We start from the raw sequence: 19,630 nt of genomic DNA on the forward strand, positions 1-19,630 counted from the left end.
ATCATGACCTGAGCCCAAGACGGATGCTCAACCGACTGAGCCATCCAGGTGCCCCTCCTTGTCATTCTTTTAACACTTCTTTACTTTGTGACGCAACAAGATGTTCTTGGGTCTTCTCACACATCCCCTGTTCAGCTCCATGTCTTCCTTTTAGGTAAGTGTGTTATTTAGAAACTAAGATCGGGGTGTCGGGTATACTCATTGCTACTGGGGTGTCCTGGCTCCCAGACTCACCAGTGCACAGAGCTTGGGATACAAGTATGTATTAACATCTGTACACACACATTGACATCTGTGTTTATTTTTATATGTAGCCACATGTATTGAAAACCACAAGTTCACACTGATGCCTCCAAAACCAACTCAACGCCTCAGGGTTCATCCTAGTTTCCTCCCTTTCCATATTTGTAACTCCTGTCACCAACAGTAGGGAGTCAGTCGGGCTACGTTTTATTGGTAGATGAAAATTAAGGAGACAGCTTCACAGATTGTAAACAAAGGGACTAGATAAATTAGCAGAACAGGGATCAGGTATGTATTTCTCCCCTCGGTTTGCTCGGTGAAACTCATCTCAATCCTATGCCTCTACAATCCCACTCGTAGTAAAAAGCAGATAGATGTTGGAAATGGTATGAAATTCAGTTTTGTTTCTAGAGCATCTAGGGGTCTACCAGTGGCAGATAGAATCATATGGAATTAGGTCTCTTTCTCCTTCATAATGAAGAGTATGGGTGCTCAGTGAAAAGATGAAAGAAAAAATTTATCACATGATGTCCAGCTTTCGTAGCCCTCATCTTCAATCAGCCTAGAAGGATCCTCTCATACATGGTTTACTTTCTGGATTGTATACTCAGTGACAATTTAAGAAGCACCCCCATTTATCAAACATCAACGTTTCTTTTAATTAAAGGAGCTCAGGAAAGACAGAGTGCACTTTCCCCACTGTATTGTTAGCAGCTGTTCTTGATTAGGCAATAACAGGGTTCCATTAGCTTTGTGTGATTCAAGAGTCCAATAGCCATTGTCAAATGCTGAAGATGCTCCTGCATAAGTCTGGTTTAGAACAGCTATTTAGGTCTCAATTATTAATGAAATTAGTGTCCTGAATGTCAGCAAGATCATCGCCTTAGGTAAAGGCTGTAAAGGAAACCATATTAGTGTGGAATGTCCCCTCAGGGGCTCCTCTTAGATTACATTTTTCACTTAGCTATCTCTTGTCAGGGAAATTGAAATGTTGGCCACGATCTGATGCTGGGGCAGAACCAAATGGAGAAGTTAAGGGGTATTGCTGTGGCATCAATTCTGAAACATTGTGTGGTGCTGGCGGCGCCTTTGGTCCTGTTCAATGTTTACAAAATAGCACCGGCGAGGACAGCATAAACTGGCAAACAGCAAAGAACGGAGTGAAGAGGGGCCCCTTTGGGAAAAATTGAGTGGTATTCCGTCCCATAGGCAAGTCTACGTTTCTTCTCTTTGGGATGTGCCCGGGAACAACGGCAGGTGCAATGGCTCCTCTGTGGAGCCATTCATCCCGGTGGCTGCCTCAGGTGGGTCCTTGTAATGATTTTATTTAAGGCATTGAGTATTAACTCTTAGGAGCGAGAGATGATATTTGTCTACATTGTGCTGTATAACTCTTTTCAAGTGTTTGTTTTTATTTATCATCTGTACAACGCCTAGTCCTCTGAAGCTACATGGAGACCTACGATGATAGATATGTATATGTATATGTGTATGTATACGTATATGTATATGTATATCCACATCTGTATCTTTATCTACATGTATACATACACACAGAGGCCCACAGTGGGGCTTTGTACAGGCAGCTTTAATATGCTCTGAAATGTTAAAACTGTTTGATAAGCCCCTGTTTCTCTAGAAATCAGGCTTTCTTGGCAGCAATTTACATTGATAGTCTGGGGCATTCTTTTTCAGATTTGCTTTTATGTCTGAATAATACATTTTTATTATCCAAAATGGTCTTGGCTTCATTGTAAGCTTTTAGTAGACCACAGAAAGAGTCTCTTGGATCCAGCATGGCTATAGATGCCCGGATATCATTTTGATATTAAGGGTTTCATCCAGCTGTACAAAGTCTGTATAGATAATGAGTATATCTCAAAAGACAAACACTATGAACTTGCGTGTTTTAAGTGTACAGTTCCCCTTAAAATGCTTTAGAAACTAAAATATTTTTCCATATTTCTGGAACCGAACTACACTTTTATGGTTCCAGTATTAACAACACTGAATTGGGCCATTAGAGTTCGGATACAATGGATTCTTAAAGACACATACAGATCAAGCAGATCACTTAGGCTGGTGTTTCCCAACACCCCACTTTTTTGAGGGGTCTTGTGGAACTCACATCTAGGAATTTCCATGTTTTAAAATATAACTGGAAGTGGAATCCGTCATTTATGGCAATGAGGAAGGAATTTGGTAGCAAAGCAGCTGGAAATGAGTGTTTCTTGGGTAGAGAAGAAAAATAGCCACTTAGCCTTAAAGTATAAAAATCCTGAATGTTGAACTTCAAGGATAAAATAATTATTTAATTATAAAAATGAAAATAGGAAATTTCATTAAATGCCAGATGAGTTTCTTAGCAGAAAATAATTGTAAACATTAAGCTAAGTAAGATAGAAGGATAGAAGGTAAGGAAAAGAAAGAAATTGTTCTTAACGATATCTCTTTCTAATGTGTAGTATTATGCTTGATTTTTGTTCTAAATGTGACAGAAAATGTGTTTTAATGGTGTCTAGTAATCCGTACTTGACTAAAAATCATACTGGGAACATGTGTTGCAGAAAAATCTGCCCTTTGGAATCTTTGCTGGGTTAATATCAAGATGATTTGTAAATGCAAGAGCACTGAACCAACCACCAATTCAAGGCCACTGCCTGGAGGTGATGTGTGCTGGGGTAAGAGGCCCAGGTTAGGAGACCTGTTTGGTTCCTACTCCACTACTCACCAGCCATGTAACTCTGAAGAAGCCAGTTAGTCTCTTAGAGATTCAGTTTTCCTGTAAGTTAAATGTTTCTCTTGTATATTTGTGAAGATCTAATAAGATAACATTGTGAAATTGTAGGGTGCAATGCAAATGTAAGATACTTTTGACCTAAACACACACACACACACACACACACACACACACACACACACAGAAAATAACAGCGGGCTGTTTCTACCCGGTCATGCACACCATGCAACATGTCAGTCTTCCTTTTGAAGGGTTACTCACTGCTATCCCTAATATTTTGGGGGAGTCAGGTCAGTGTAGTGTCATGCTTAAGAGCTTGGGCTTTGGATCCAGATAACTTGTGCTTAAATTCCAACCTCTTCATTTGCAAGCTGTGGGACTTTGGGTGGTACTAACCTCACTGAGCCTGTAGTCCCTTACCTGTAGCAAAGTGACTCTGCATCGGGCTGTAGGGTACCTATGTCATAAGGCTGCTGTAAAAGCCAAATGAGATAATCCATGTCAATTGCTCTTAGCACAGTGCCTGGCATATGGCACATATTCAGTCAGATTTGGGAATTCAACAGACCACACACCTAAATCTGAATTTCCTTGTAACCCCTCAGATAGATGTATAACTCTTTTCTTTTTTAATAATCCTAGACATGACATCCTCACTAAAGCAAGAACATCCCTTTTCATCAGAGTGCCCAGAACACTTTAAGATAGGTGTGAGAGTAATTTGTTAAAACAAGGAAAACGAATAATTCTATTGTATTCTTACCTTAAAAAAAAATCTCTCTTCACCTAAAAGTGCTTCATAGCTCAGTCCCCTAACACATTCTACTTTCCAGAAATCTTACAAATAAATTATTAGCATCCACAGAGGCAGTGCTAACAAGGAATCTTTCCTGGGTCTGTGGATCATTTCCACCAGCTCTGTTGAAACATCACTGAACTGAGTCATTTAGTGCTTGTGTGAATGTCACATTAGCTTTCAAGGGGGCATAATTTACTGTTAATTAATGGTCACTTAAATCCTTAATCTCTCTCTTGTAATTGATCTTTCTCCTCAGGCAAATTTGCATTCATAGTAGAAATGTAATTTATTATTTCTTCCTGTTTTGAACAAAGAACTCTGCCCTTATAGTTTATTTCAGCATATTTTCATTTCCTTCTTATTTTTCTTCCTATCATTGCTTGTTTCTCTATTGTTCCTAGTTCTAGATTCCAGAACTTTCTCTGTTTACCCAAAGACTTTGACATGTTCTGGAAACTTATGTTATTCTATAGGGTATCTATGGATTGTTTCCTAGAAAAGATAGCAGAGGGAAAATTTGGGTCTTTATGGGCAGAGGGTGTAGGGAAAACACATTCATTTCTCAGAATTATGCTTTCACTCTATCTCCGATAGTTTCCTGTATTGGAACACGCACATTTCAGTACTTCCCCGACTGGGACTTGAATTGGGAGCTTCCAAGCGAGGTGAAAGTGAAGTTGCCCAAAGCAAAGTTCACGGGAAAAGCGCCAAACCAGCTTTGCTTTTATGCACCTGACTTCTCTCCCCTGGGGTACAACAGCAAGAAATGGTCTCAGGTGGAGAGGTTCACAGCACATTTTTTTGACAATCACAGTTCACAAAAACCTTAAAAATGACGCCTGATGCAAGCCACCTGCCTTAGTCCTGCATGCCTGAATAGCTGATGCCATTTTAGGCGTCTTCCTGGGTGAACTGTTAGGAAGTTAAACTGCTCATTAGCTTTGCAGCTCTGGTGGTAATGAAAGTGAATATTCCACTGCCCACAACGAGTCTGCAGTTGCACCCCCAGCATCGTTGTTAGCATTTTGGTCACACTGACATTGATAAATCATAGAAATTGCTGCCCATGGCGGCGAGTGACACGACATCATTCATAAAGAAACGGGTAGAAACAGGACTGTCGCACAGAGAGAAGAGATCTCATTTACAGTTTCCTGCTGGACCCTGCACACCTTCAGCGGCTCATCAAAATAACCATCAAAACCACTGAGAGGCGAGGTGAATTCACGCACAGGACACGACAGATAGATTTCACTCACGCACTGTGGCAGGAGGTGTGCAATTTGCTTCAGTCCAATGACTTAGCGAAGCTTTGAATCCCCCAGGAGCTGGCAGAGCTTGTGAGCAAAATATCTTTTTGCAATTCAGAGGAAGCCCTCGCAAATTTGTCACTTCCAATTGTTGGTGCTCGCTTCCCGGGCTTCCTTTCCCCTGGCCTCCCCTGCCTCAACACCAATCACTGCTCCTCTGCAAATCAGGATTCCCAGGTCATAGAAAATGGTTGTTCTCTGGAACCAGAAAGAATTTTTTCCCAAAGCAGAGATCTCATTTTCTGACAAGCATGTTTTATAGACAGTTGAGTGCAAAAAGAGATTTTTTTTTTTTTTGAGAAGAAAGGTGTGAATTATAATCTCATTTATCCCATTATTGAGGAATCCACACAGATCTTTGGGTCCATTGGTTTGTCCATGTTCCTGCTTGGATTTTCTACTTAACCGTTGAATTGTGAATGGAAAATCAAAAGAAAAACCCAATTAGGACATAACTTGTGGCTGAGTGTATAGGAAGGTTTTTTTCTATGTAGGTGTAGGTGGGGGTGATACAGAAATAAAGGATTCTGTCTCCAAGACGCAAGACTGCTGTGAAAACAATTGTAGGTGAAGTTCAGATCCTTGGAGATCAGGTTGGTGTATTTATCTTTACAGTGAGATTTCTCTACTGGGCAGTTAGACCATCAGCTTGCTTTAAATAAGTGTCTGCCAGAAAGCCCACCAGCTGGCTATGAATTTAAGCAGATTGGGGTAAGCTGAAAACTATGTTCTGTTAGGAACCACCAAGTCCTGAACTGTCTGAAATCTTGTAAAGATGCTAAGATGCTAAGTTTTGTTTTTCAGAAATCCTAGTCACAGATACACCTCATCCCAGGAATTCTACTCTATATCGTCTTACCAAGCAGCTATTACAGAAATATCACAAGAAAGTGAGACCAGTTCATGATCAGACTAAGGCCACCACGGTATACCTGGATGTATTTGTCCATGCCGTATTGGATGTGGTAAGGACCATCTTACCCTTTCTGATTCATGTTACCCTTTAGTAAAACTACCTGCTATTTACGCAGGAGTCTAGGAGATGTTTTATTCTTAAGACTCCAGTTGAGGGGTGCCTGGGTGGCGCAGTCGGTTAAGCGTCCGACTTCAGCCAGGTCACGATCTCACGGTCCGTGAGTTCGAGCCCCGCGTCAGGCTCTGGGCTGATGGCTCAGAGCCTGGAGCCTGTTTCCGATTCTGTGTCTCCCTCTCTCTCTGTCCCTCCCCCGTTCATGCTCTGTCTCTCTCTGTCCCACAAATAAATAAAAAAACGTTGAAAAAAAAATTTAAAAAAAAAAAAAAAAAAAAAAGACTCCAGTTGAGCTGGTAGGGAAGTTGCACTAGACTCATGTTAGCAGTAAGTGTGAGATAAAATACTTATTAGACACATGCTTTCTAGTCCCCAACTTGCAAGCTGAGACGCAGATAGTCTAGAAATAGGAGTTTCATGGAATTAAGAGTTTTGTTTTAATTTTTGTAATGTTTATTTATTTTTGAGAGAGAGAGAGACAGAGTGTGAGTTGGGAGGGACAGAGAAAGGGAGGCACAGAATCCAAAGCAGGCTCCAGGCTCTAAGCTGTCAGCACAGAACCCAACGTAGTGCTTGAACTCACAAACGGTGAGGTCATGACCTGAGCTGAAGTCAAACACTTGACTGAGCCACGTAGGCGCCCCAAGAGGTTTTAAGAATTATAGTCATACAATAGCCAAAGTATGGAAAGAACTCAAATGTCCACTGACGGATGAATGGATAAAGAAGATGTGGTATATATATACAATGGAGTATTACTCGGAAATCAAAAAGAATGAAATCTTGCCATTTGCAACTACGTGGATGGAACTAGAGGGTATTATGCTAAGCAAAATTAGTCAGAGAAAGACAAATATCATATGACTTCACTTGTGTGTGGAATTTAAGATACAAAACAGATGACCATAAGGGAAGGGAAGCAAAAATAATATAAAAACAAGGAGGGGGACAAAATGTAAGAGACTCTTGAATACAGAGAACAAACTGAGGGTTGCTGGAGGGGTTGTGGGTGGGGGATGGGCTAAATGGGCAAGGGGCATTAAGGAAGACACTTGTTGGCATGAGCCCTGAGTGTTATACATAGGAGATGAATCACTGAAATCTACTTCTGAAATCACTATTGCACTATATGCTAACTAACTTTGGTGTGGATTAATTAATTAAATTAAAAAAAAAAGAATGGTGGTCATAGATCAGTGTACATATTTTATGAGTTTGCTGACACCAAAAATAGTAATAGGTATGTTTTTTTCCCATGGCTCATGTTTTTTAGTGACCGTGGTAGATTTAAGAAAACATCTACCACTTATTTAAAAGAAAATTTTAATGTTACTTTTGAGAGAGAGAGAGCACGAGTGGGAGAGGGGCAGAGAGAGAGGGAGACACAGAATTCGAAGCAGTCTTCACGCTCTGAGCTGTCAGCACAGAGCCCAATGAGAGGCTTGAACTCACAAACTGTGAGATCATGACCTGAGCCGAAGTCGGACGTCTAACTGAGCCACCCAGGCTCCCCTACATCTACCACTTATTGGCTGAAATTGAGGAAAAGAAAAAAGTGCCCTGGTGTCTTGAGTTTATACCTAACGTGTTTGATAAGGATGGTGACGGAAGTTTGTGTATAAAACTGTCTCTCCTTCTATATCTAAAGAGTGGGTTGTTGCAGGAATCAAATGAGAGAATTCATGGAAAGCAGTTAGCAGAGGTCTCAGTACACCCTCAGTAAATGGTGGCTTACCCCTGCTCCTCTCTCTTCTTAATTACAAAATTTCCATTATCAATAGGTCCCAGATTTATTTTGATTTTTCTTATGAGCAGACCTTACTGAGCTTGTTTGTTAATATAGTTTAATATTTTTTTCAAGTTACTGCTCAAACTTTTTTTCTAATTAAGGTATGACATACATATGTGGAAATGCACGGATCTTAAGTGCACAGTCCAATGAGTTCTGGTAATTGGGTGTACCCAAAGAATCCACACCCCTGTCAATATAACAAACCTTTCCATCGCCCCAGGAGGGTCCCTCATTGCCTGCCTGCCCAGTCAGTTCCCATCCCCTCTACCCACAGAGACAACTGCTGTTCTGATTTCTTTCACCAGAGATTATTTTTGCCAGTTCTAGAATTTCGTTGCATGAAATTTTATTGTGTTGTCCTCTATTGTGTCTGGAGTTTTTCACTCGGCATCATGTTTTTGAGGTTCACTCATGTTGTGTATATCAGTAGTTTTTCTCTTCTTCTTTCGTTTTTTTAAAATTTTGTTATTTACTTTTGAGAGAGGTAGTGCAAGAGGACACCAGAGGATCCGAAGCAATGTCTGCGCAGTCTGACAACAAGCAGTGAGCCCGAGGTGGGGCTGGAACTCAAAAATTGTGAGATCATGACCTGAGCCGAAACGAAGAGTGGGGCACTTAACTGACTGAGCCACCCAGGTGCCCCTAATGGAGTCCATTTTAAACCAGCTCGTTAGGGGGCGCCTGGGTGGCTCGGTTGGTTGAGCGTCCGACTTCGGCTCGGGTCATGATCTCATGGTTCGTGAGTTTGAGCCCCGCGTCAGGCTCTGTGCTGACGGCTTGGAGCCTGGAGCCAGCTTCGGATTCTGTGTCTCCCTCTCTCTTCCCCGCTCATGCTCTGTCTCTCAAAAATGAATAAACGTTAAAAAAAAATTAAAAAAAAAAATAAACCAGCTCGTTAGTTGTGGTTAGTGCTTTCTAGGTCCTAGGACGTCTTCGCTACTCCAAGTTCACAGACATCATTTTCCTGTATTTCCTGTCAGAAGATTTACAGCTCCTTACCTTTAGTTCTGTGATCTATTAAGAATTAATCTTTGTGATGGTGTATGATATCGATCAAGGTTTTTATCATTGTTTTTGTGTTTTGGTTTGGTTTGGGTTTTTGCATTTAAACAGGAGTTGTTTCAGCCTTGTTTTTTCCCCCATTGAATTGCTCGATGCCTTGATTGAAAATTAAATTGACTGATAAGTGTCAGGCTCTTTCTCTTGAAATCAGGCAGTGTAAGTCCTTGGACTTTGTTCTTCATTTCTGAGATAGCTTTTTTAGGACCTTTGCATTTCTACATAAATTTTATACTCAGCTCGTCAGTTTCTATTTTTTAAAAAAACTGCTGGGAGTTTGTTTAGAATGATATGGCATCTACAGAGTAATTTATGGAAGAATTAACATTTTAATAATATTAAATATTATTCTAGTCCTTGAATATATTATGTTGTTCCATTTATTTGGGTCTTCAACAGTGTTTTATAATTTTCAGTGTAGAACCTTTACACATACTTCTATTAAATGTATCCCAAAGTATTTTTGATGCTGCTATAAATGTTACTTGAAATTTTTTAATTTTCTATTTGTTATTATAGAGAAATAGGAATTTTGCATGTTGACTTTGTATGCCTTACTAAATTTACTTATTCTAGTAGTTTTTTTGTAGATTAATGTTGTCTACATACACAATCATGTCATCTGCACATGGTTTTACTTCTTCCTTTCTGATCTGTTTATGCTCTTTATTTTTTCATTGCCAAATTGTACTGCCTAAGACTTCTACAACATTAACAGAAACGGTGAGAGCAGACATCCTTGTTTATTCCCATTCTCAGGGGAAAATTTTTCACCATTAGGTATGATGTTATTAGCTATAGCTTTTTCATAGATGTTCATTATCAGGTTGAGGAAGTTCCTTCCTATTTCTTGTACACTGAGAGTTTTGTTTTGTTTTTTTTAATCATGACTACATATTGAATTACATCAAATGTTTTTTCTCCATCTATTTGGAGAGCAGATAACTTTTCTGTTTTATGCAGTTACTAGGGTAAATTATTTCGATTTTCAAATGTTAATCATCCTTGCATTCCTAGGATAAACCCCATTTAATCTTGATATGTTATCCTTTTTCTATATTTCTGGATTTAAATTCCTACTTAATATAGGTTGTGTCTATGTTAATGAGGAGTATTGGGCAGCAGTTTTTATTTCTTGTAATGTGCATGTCTGGTTTTGATACCAGGGTTATGTTGGCCTTAAAAAAACTAGTTAAAAAATGTTTCTGCTTCAATTTTCTGAAGGAGTTGTTTAATGTGGATATTTTTCTTTCTTTTAAAAAAATTTTTTTGAGTTTATTTATTCAAGAGAGAACAAGTGCAAGCAGGGGAGGAATAGAGAGAGAGGGAGAGAGAGAGAATCAGAAGCAGGCTCCACTCCCTGTCAGTGTGGAGCCTGATGTGGGGCTCGATCCCACCAACCATGAGATCATGACCTGAGCTGAAATCAAGAGTCTGCTGCTTAACCGATTAAGCCCCTCAGGTGCCCGTATGTTTTTCTTTCTTAATGTTTGATAGAATTCACCAGTAAAACCATCTAGGATTGGAATTTTCTTTGTGAGAAGATATTGAAATGTGAATTCGTGGGTGCCTGGATGGCTCAGTTGACTGAGTCTCGGACTCTTGATTTCAGCTCAGATCATGATCCCACGGTCATGGGATTGAACCCTGATTCAGGCTCCTCACTGAGCATGGAGACTGCTTAAGATTCTCTCTCTTTCACTCTGCCCCGCCCCCCACTCTCGCTTGCTCCCTCCCTCCCTCTCTCTCTCAAAAACAAGTGTGAGTTCAATTTAGTTAACATATGTAAGAATGTTTATATTTCCTATTTCTTCTTGTGTGACTTTTAGTAGTTTGTATTTTTAAAGGGATTTATTTTATCCAAGTTGTCATATTCATTCGTTTACAATATTGCCTTTTTCATTCCTCATGTTGGTAATTTGTGTTTTCTTTTATTTTCCCTTAATCAATATTGTGAAAACTTTATCAGTTTTACTTATTTTTTTTTTCAAAGAACCAAATATTGGCTTTGAATTTTATCTATTGTTTTTTATTTCATTGATATCTGCTCTTTATTTGTTTTCTTTCTTCTACTTACATTTAATTTGTTTTTCTTTACTTAGTTTCTTAAAGTGGAAGCTTAGAGCTTTGATTTTAAACCTTTTTTCTTTTTAATTTTAGTAATTGTGGCCGTAAATTTCCCTCTAAGCACTGCTTTAACTGTATTGTACAAGATTTTGAGCATCTTAAAATTGAGATATAAGTTACATAAAATGAAACATCTTTTTATTTTTTTATTTTTTTTAAGTGTTTATTTATTTTTGAGAGACAGCAAGCACACATGAGCACACATGAGCTGAGGAGGGGCAGAGAGAGAGGGAGACACAGAATCCGAAGCAGGTTCCAGGCTCTGAGCTGTCGGCACAGAACCTGACGCAGGGCTCAAATTCACAAACTGTGAGATCATGACTTGAGCCAAAATTGGACATTGAACCGACTGAGCCACCCAGGCACTCTGAAACACCTTTTATTTTTTATTTTATTTTAATTTTTTTTAACGTTTATTTATTTTTGAGACAGAGAGAGACAGAGCATGAACAGGGGAGGGTCAGAGAGAGAGGGAGACACAGAATCTGAAATAGGCTCCAGGCTCTGAGCTGTCAGCACAGAGCCCGATGCGGGGCTCGAACTCACGGACCGTGAGATCATGACCTGAGCCGAAGTTGGACGTTTAACCGACCAAGCCACCCAGGTGCCCCTGAAACACCTTTTAAAACACCACTCACTTCCCCCTAACCCCAATACCTGGCAACCAGTGATCTTACCTTTTTCACTACAGTTTTGCCTTTCCAGAAAGCCATATAAATGGAATCATGATATTTTACACTTTGTTTTGGCTTCTTCCATGTGGCATGCTGCCTTGGAGACCACCCACGTTTTGCTGTGGAGTCAGTAGCATTCTGTTGTGCGAGTGTCCTGCAGTTGGTTTATCTGTTTACCAGTTTTTGGACATGTGGGTTATTTCCAGTGTGGGGAAATTATGAGTAAAGCCACTATACACATTTGCATATGTTTTCACTTCTCTTGGATAAATACTTAGATGTAGGATTGTGAGTTGTATGATAAGCTCGTGTTTAACTTTGTAAGATACTGCCATACTGTGTCCCAAAGTGGCTGTATCATTTTGCATTCCACCTGCAATGTGTGAGAGTTTCAGTTCCTCCACATGATTGCTAGCACTTGATATTGTCAATCTTTGTAAACGTTAACCATTCTGGTAGATTTGTGGTGATAGCTCACTGTGTTTTTTTAACTTTCATTTCAGTAAAGACTAATGACCTTGAATATCTTTTTGAGCTCTAATTTGCCAATTGATATCTCTTTTGGTAAAGTGCTCAGATCTTTTACCCAGTTTTAAATAGTGTTGCTTCTTATGTTATTGAATTCCAGGAGTTCTTTATATATTTTGAGTCTATTTCTAGACTCTGTTCTGTCCAACTAATCAGTGTTTCTCCCTCTATCAGTACACTGTCTCAAGTACTGCAGCATTACAGAAAACTTGAAAGCAGAGCATGTTTTCCAACCTTGTTCTTTTGTTTGAAAATCATTTTGACTCTTATAGGTCCTTTGCACTTTCATGCAAACTTTAGAGTCAATTTCTATTTAAAAAACTGCTGGAATTTTTGTTGAGATTGCATTAAATCTATAGGTCAATTTGAGGAGAAGCAACATCTTTAACAATAGTCTTGCAATCCGTGAGCCCATTTTGTCTCTCCATTTATTTAGTCCTTTCATTTCTCCTCGTAATATTTTGTAGTTTTTAGTGCTTTACACATAATTGTTAAGGTGTATCCCTATTTCACATTTTTTGTTATTCTATAAGTGGTATTTAAAAATGAATCTCTGCCTAGCATACAAAAATACAGTTGATTTATATGTATTGGCCTTGAATCCTGTGGCCTTACGATACCTTATTAGTTTTAGAGGCTTTTTTTGTAGATTCTTTCAGATTTTCTATGTAGAAGATCATGTTGTCTATGAATAAAGACAGTGTTTCTTCTTTATTCCCACTCTTTATACCTGTATTTCCTTTTATTGCCTGTTGCACTGTCTCGAACCTACAGTACAATGTTGAATAGAAGGGTTTACTATCCCATAAATATCAATTTGATAAAAGTATTCGATAGTATTATTAAAATCTTCTCTAACTTTTTAAATTTTTGTTGCTTTATTAATTTCATAGTGAGGAGTGTTAAAATCCCCAACTATAACTGTGCTTTATTTCTCTGCTCTGTTGTTGGGTGAGTATACATTTAGAATTACATGCCCTCCTGATGAACAGATCCTTGTATCATTATGAAATGCCCCTCTTCATATCTAGTAATACTCTTTTTCTTGAAGTTTTTCTCATGCTTACTTTTTGCATGGCGTGTGTCTTGCCATCCTCTTATTTTCCATCTCTCCGCGTGACATTGTATTCAAAGTCATTTCTTGGAGACAACATATAGTTGGGTCTTGCTTTTTTTTTTTTTTTTTTTTGGTCAACTTTTATTTTGAAATAATTATAAATTTACAGGAAGTTGCAAATAAATTTATAGGGAGGTTCTGTGCACCCTTTACCCAACATCCCCCAATGTTAACATCTTAGGCAAATAGAGTATCGGTACTAGAAATTGACATTGGTTCAATCCACAGAGTTTATTCAGATTTCTCCAGTTTTACATATATTCATTTGTCTCTGTGTGTGTGTGTGAGCTTCTATGCAACTTTATCATGTGTGTAACTTTGTGTGACCACCACTACCACACATTAAGCAACACAGTCATCACCATGGGGCTACCTGGTTCTGCTCCTTTATAGCCACATCCTGTCCCTGCCCCCTATTCCTAACCACTGGCAACCAATAAATCTCTCTTCCATCTTTGTATTTATGTTACTTTAAGAATATCACACAGGGGAGCCTTGGTGGCTTAGTTGGTCAGGCGTCAGACTCTTGATTTCAGCTCAGGTCATGATCTCACAGTTCATGGGTTCAAGCTCCCCATCAGGCTCTGGGCCCACAGCACGGAGCCTGCTTGGGATTCTCTCTCTCCCTCTCTCTCTCTTTTTGCCCCTCCCCCACGCACTTTCTCTGTCTCTCTCTCAAAATAAATAAACTTTAAAAAAAAGAATATAAATTCAAAGATACAGTATGTAACCCTTCGAGATAGGGTTTTCATTCAGTGTAATTCCCTTCAGGTTCATCCAGGTTGTCCATAATCTTCAGTTCATTGTGTTTGTTGCTGAGTAGTACCCCAGGGCATTGCTTTTTTTGACCTATCTGTGCATTTTAACTGAAGCATTTCATCCATTTACCAATACTGTCTTTCTATTTGTTCTCTAGTTGGGCCATCTGTTTTTGTTGTTCTCTTTCTTCTTTCCTTCCTCTCCTGCCTTCTTTTAAGTAAAGAAAATATATTTTTAATATTTGATTTTAGTTCTTCTATTGGCTTTTTAGCCTGCCTCTGAATCATTTTTTTTTAGCTTTTTTTAGGGATTCCCATTTCCATCATTCATTTAATACAGTTTACTTAGAATTAATGTTATTATCCTTCACATACATTGTACAAATCTTGCAATAGTAACATTCCATTTACCTGCTCCACTGACTTTTTTACTATTTTTGCCTTCAACTTTACATTTACATACATAATGTACCCCACAATACAATGTTAGTATTTTAATGTACTTTGTTAAAATCACTTAGTTATTTCTCTTTATTTAAATAGAGGTAGTTTTCTATGTTAATATCTTAGTGCTGTGCTGGGAGTCATAGACTGATTTTTTTGTGACTGAGAATTAGGCATTGTAATTGATGAAAAACATAATTTGAAACTGAAAGTATAATCAATATAACAGGGTTTAAATTATTTTTTTTTGTCTGATGCAAGATATTTTAGCATAATTTTCCTCCAGCTTAGATAAATCCCCAGTCATTATTTCTTTGCAAACAGAAACATTTAAATGATACACACACACACAAATCTCAGTTTTAGCAAAAGTACCAGATCTAAGATCCTAGAAAATATTATTTAATACATGCCAGGAAATATCCACCCCTCCTCCAAAGGCCTAGTCTTACAGAAAGCTCCAACAGAAAACTCCCTTAAATGTTCTCTGTAATTGGATATTGAACTAAAATTCTTGAGACTTAATTTCCTGGGGCTATATTTTCACCTACTTAAGAAATGTCAGTCTTTGCTGGTTGTCTGTGAGCTATTATGACTGCGTCGTTTACCAGACATTGTACAGTGGGAATAGCATGATTTGAATTGAGTAAAGACACATGAGATGAACCATGTCATGTGAAACCCTGGGACAGATGTATAATCAGCCTTGAGTAAGGGAGTAAGAGAGGCCTTCTAGGTCCCTCCACATCCTCCCACTTTTTATTTCATATTGATTTAGATAAAGTAGAATTGCTCAGGCTTTCCTTTAGAGGCTTATTAGGAGATAAATATAGAAAAGGAGTTAAGTTCTATATTCATATTTTCCCTTAGAACAACTGTATCAAATTGGATTTTTTTTTTTTTACCTAATTCTTTCTTTCTATCCCGATAAAAGCAAATAAAACCAGATTCCTCATGGTAGTTAAGGAGAACACCATTACTTTTTCAAAGATATGTTTTTCTCCACTGTTGTGGAATATACTAATTTTTTACTAGAATACATTAGACATACCCCTGTTACTGGATAAGACAGACTTTCCTTAGAAATTTGGAAAAATATTATATTCTATCCCTCTAGTTTTATCCCTGTCTACTGTCTTAGCCTTATCTCCTCAATACTACAATGAAATCAACTCCTTGTTGTTTCCTGCCTGTATGCTGTTTCCTCCACTAAATGGCTTTGTCTTCCTTCTCCATCTGTAAAATATTCTAGTCCTTCAAATCTCCACTTCTGAGAAAGATTTCCCTCAATTCTGCAAGCTGACAGCAATATCTCCTCCCTTTAAATCCACAGAAGTCTGTGTATATTTTTTAAATTTTTTAAATATTTATTTATTTTTGAGAAAGAGGCAGAGCGTAAGTGAAGGAGGGGTAGAGAGAGACAGAGACACAGAATCCGAAGCAGTCTCCAGGCTCTGAGCTGTCAGCACAGAGCCCAATGCGGGGCTCGGACTCAACGAACCGCGGGATCATGACCTGAGCCGAAGTTGGACGCTTACCCGATTGAGCCACCCAGGTGCCCCAAGTCTGTATATTTCTTAACACACATAGTGATTTGTTAAAATGTCACATACCCTAATTTATTAATAAGCTTCTTGAGGGAAGGACTTGCTTACTCATATTCATATTTCCCATGTTATGCAGCACAGCATATCTTGCTTCAAAGATACTGGATAGATATTTGTCAAGCAGTTAATTAATCAAAATACATTAAGTGCCAATTTTAGTACCGTCATTATGAATGGTTTCATCTAATAGGCTTTGCGAACGTCTCTATTACATTCAGCAGGGCCAAGCCTAGAGTCCATCCTGGAGGCAGGGCCTGTTTGGAAGGACTTGATGACATGGCACACAGATTCAGCCAAGGACACCCCCAGTGTGAATAGATAACTTGTTGGGTGCATCTGGCGGCAGCTGAGCTGCTGGCAACTTTTGTTTGGCGTGAAGAGCTTTCAGCCCAGCTCTCATTGTGGCACCTCGCTTCCATTATGTTTTGCCTCCTGTTTTGTTTATATGAAAGACTACAGTCTTGTCTTAGAATTTCTGGGTATTATGAGTACCTTAGGGAAATCTGATTATAGAGATAATCTACTCAACAGTGAAGAGTTTCAATTTGTTTCTATTGAGTTTTGTCAATTCCGAATCCCAGATACCTTTGTCTTCCAGCCCATTGACTAGAGCCTCCCAGCCAGACGTTGAGGCATCTGTTTCTATAGTCTTACGAACTGGGAAAGATAAATAAGAATGTGCGGGAATTATCTGTGTATTTGCTAACCACCAATTTAGATCTAAATAGACTCCCTCTGTTAGGAAGACTAATGAATTCCAATTCTCTGAAATATCCTTTGCTTTTAACAAGCAAGATGGAAGGTAGCTAAAGAAAAAAGAGAGGGAGAGAGAGAGAGAGAGATACACAGAGGGAAGAGCTGTGAATAATGCCACCAGAGAACCAATTATGTTCACCAGCTGGCATTGAGAAACTTGTTTCCTGTGACAAAAAAAAAAAAAAAGATTTCAGTTTTAGCCTCAGACTCCTTTTTGACATTGTGTTCTTTAGGGCTGAATGACAAATGCTCCCAGATACCCCCTAATATATTAGAAAAAAATTCTTCACACTTGTTACATGTAACATGACAGAGCAATGGGTGGGAAGAGAAGGGCCAGCAGAGGCATCAATATGGCAGTCAATACGAATCGATGGGATAAAATGCTGGTCTCCCCAGCCACATAACTGACTTAGTGATACGTTCATGACTTGGCGAGACGGGGATTTAAAAAAACACTTGGTCAGGACATTTCATAGATGTAAGACTAGATTTGTTGTGAAAGAAGAGTGAAAAAGCTGTGTTTTCCAGTAATACAAAGTGCATTTTGAACTTGGGTTATTTTTTCCCCTGTTTGTGATGGCAGCGAAACCCAGAACTGAGCCTTTATGTGCTTTAGTGGGGGACAGCCCAGATCTTAGAATGTCAGTAAATCAAAGCCCAGTTCTACAGTATGACAGTTCAGAGGAAGAAAGTCAGATGTAAATAATACTGACTTTAAAAACAGTATCTATTTCAGAATCTCTCAGCTGGTAAAACTTGGAAGGAAGCGGTGTCACCTCAAGGTTCATTCATGTTGTAGCATGTGCCAGAATTTCCTTCCTTTTTAAAGCTGAATAATATTACGTTGTATGCATATATCATGCTTATGCGTTCCTCTTTGATTGACACTTGGGTTGCTTCCACCCCTCGGCTACTGTGAATAATGGTGCTGTGAACATGGGTGTACAAATAACTGAGTCTCTGCTTTCAGTTCTTTTTGGATTTATACCAAAGAATGGAATTGCTAGACCATATGGTAATTCTATTTTTAATTTTTTAGGAGCTGCCACTGTTTTCCATAGCAGCTGTACCATTTTACATTCCCACTAATAGTGCATGAGGATGTCAATTTCTTTATATCCTCACCAACACTTATTTTATGTTTTTGTTTTATTTTGTTTTGTTTTAGTAGCCATCTAATGAGAGTGAAGCGGTATTTCACTGTGGTTTTGATTTGCACTTCCCTTACGGTTAGTGATTGTATTGGTGAGCATGGACTGCCATAACAAAGACCATCAACTCTGTTTCCTACAGTTCCAGAGGCTGGGAAGTCCAAGATCAAAGTTCTAGCCAGTTAGGTTCCTGGTGAGAGCTCTTCCTGGCTTGCTAATGCCTGCCTTCTTCTCCATACCCACATGGAGGAGACAGAGAGATCATTCTCTCTACCTCTTCTTCTAAAGCCACCAATCCTAGTAGATAGTGCCCTCATTTAACCTTAGTTACCTTTTAAAAGTCCTGTCTCCAAATTTAGTCACATATGAGTTTTGGAAGGACATAATTTGGTCCTTGGCAGTGATGTTGAGCTTCTTTTCATGTGCTTATTAGCCATTTGTATATCCACTTTGGAAAACTGTCTATTTAAATCCCTTGTCCATTTTTAAATGGGGTTATTGTTTTGTTTGGGTTTGTAGAAATTCTTTACGTATTCTGGATATTAACTCCTCATCAGGTATATGATCTGCAGGTATCGTCTCCATTCTGAGGGTTGTCTTTTTACTTCTTGATGGTGTCCTTTAAAGCGCAAAAGTTTTTCACTTTGATGAAGTCCCATTTACTTTTCCTTTGGCTGCCTGTGGTTGTGGCCTCATATGCAAGAGACCATTGTCTTAGTCAGAGTCATGAAGATTTACTCCTATGTTTGCTTCTAAGAGTTTTACGGTTTTAGCCATTATGTTTAGGTTTATGTTAATTTTGAGTTAATGTTTGTACATGGTGTGAGATATCCCTCTTAGTTCCTAAGACCATAGTAGTTTTAGAATGCTCATTACTAGAACAGATATGAAAAAAATTGGTAAGGAGTGTTTTGTTTTTGTTTCGTGGTTTTTCTTTTCTTTTCTTTTCTTTTTCTTTTTCTTTTTTTTTTTTTTGGTTGTTATTCTTAAGGGTCTTCTCCAAAACAATTACTTACTTATTGCAGACATGGGTAAATCACATCTACTTATATCATCAAAAATATACTTCATTTACATTAAGCTCATTCAGTCTGATAACCAGAGAAATCCAAACATAAGGTAACCTAACAAGAATGGCTGCCAGTAGCAGTTGAGATTAACAGTCATTGAAATGTTGTGAATAATATCTTGATTATAAATAAAAGCTTGGCCTCATCTTTGTACCCAGAATTGGCTAAGACTACATGTCATTTTTAATTTTGATTAATGGCAGAGTAACTAATTAGGGTGGGAAAGGGATTAGAAAATCATTCAAGATGTCGGTGTAGTCCTCGTGCCATTTTGTCATGGATGCTATAGTCAAGTTCACAGTGACAGGCACATGTAATAACTAGGAGCTGAGAATAGTTAGATTTGAAGAGTCAAGGCAGTGCTTTTTTTTTTTTTTTTTTTTTTTAATTTTTTTTTTTCAACGTTTTTTATTTATTTTTGG

At 38.5% G+C, this 19,630-nt stretch overlaps 1 protein-coding gene across 1 annotated transcript in view; it reads left to right on the forward strand.

Annotated features, from left to right (window-relative positions):
* HTR3B (5-hydroxytryptamine receptor 3B) overlaps positions 1 to 19,630 on the forward strand; it is a 37,811-nt gene continuing 18,181 nt past the window's right edge. The window contains 4 exon segments of the mRNA XM_042903982.1: positions 1 to 154; positions 1,453 to 1,547; positions 2,811 to 2,924; positions 5,897 to 6,057. Coding sequence (XP_042759916.1) covers positions 24 to 154; positions 1,453 to 1,547; positions 2,811 to 2,924; positions 5,897 to 6,057 — 501 coding nt within the window. The 5' untranslated portion in view covers positions 1 to 23.

The sequence above is a fragment of the Panthera leo genome, chromosome D1, assembly GCF_018350215.1.
Source record: "Panthera leo isolate Ple1 chromosome D1, P.leo_Ple1_pat1.1, whole genome shotgun sequence".
NCBI classification, from domain to species: Eukaryota; Metazoa; Chordata; class Mammalia; order Carnivora; family Felidae; genus Panthera; species Panthera leo.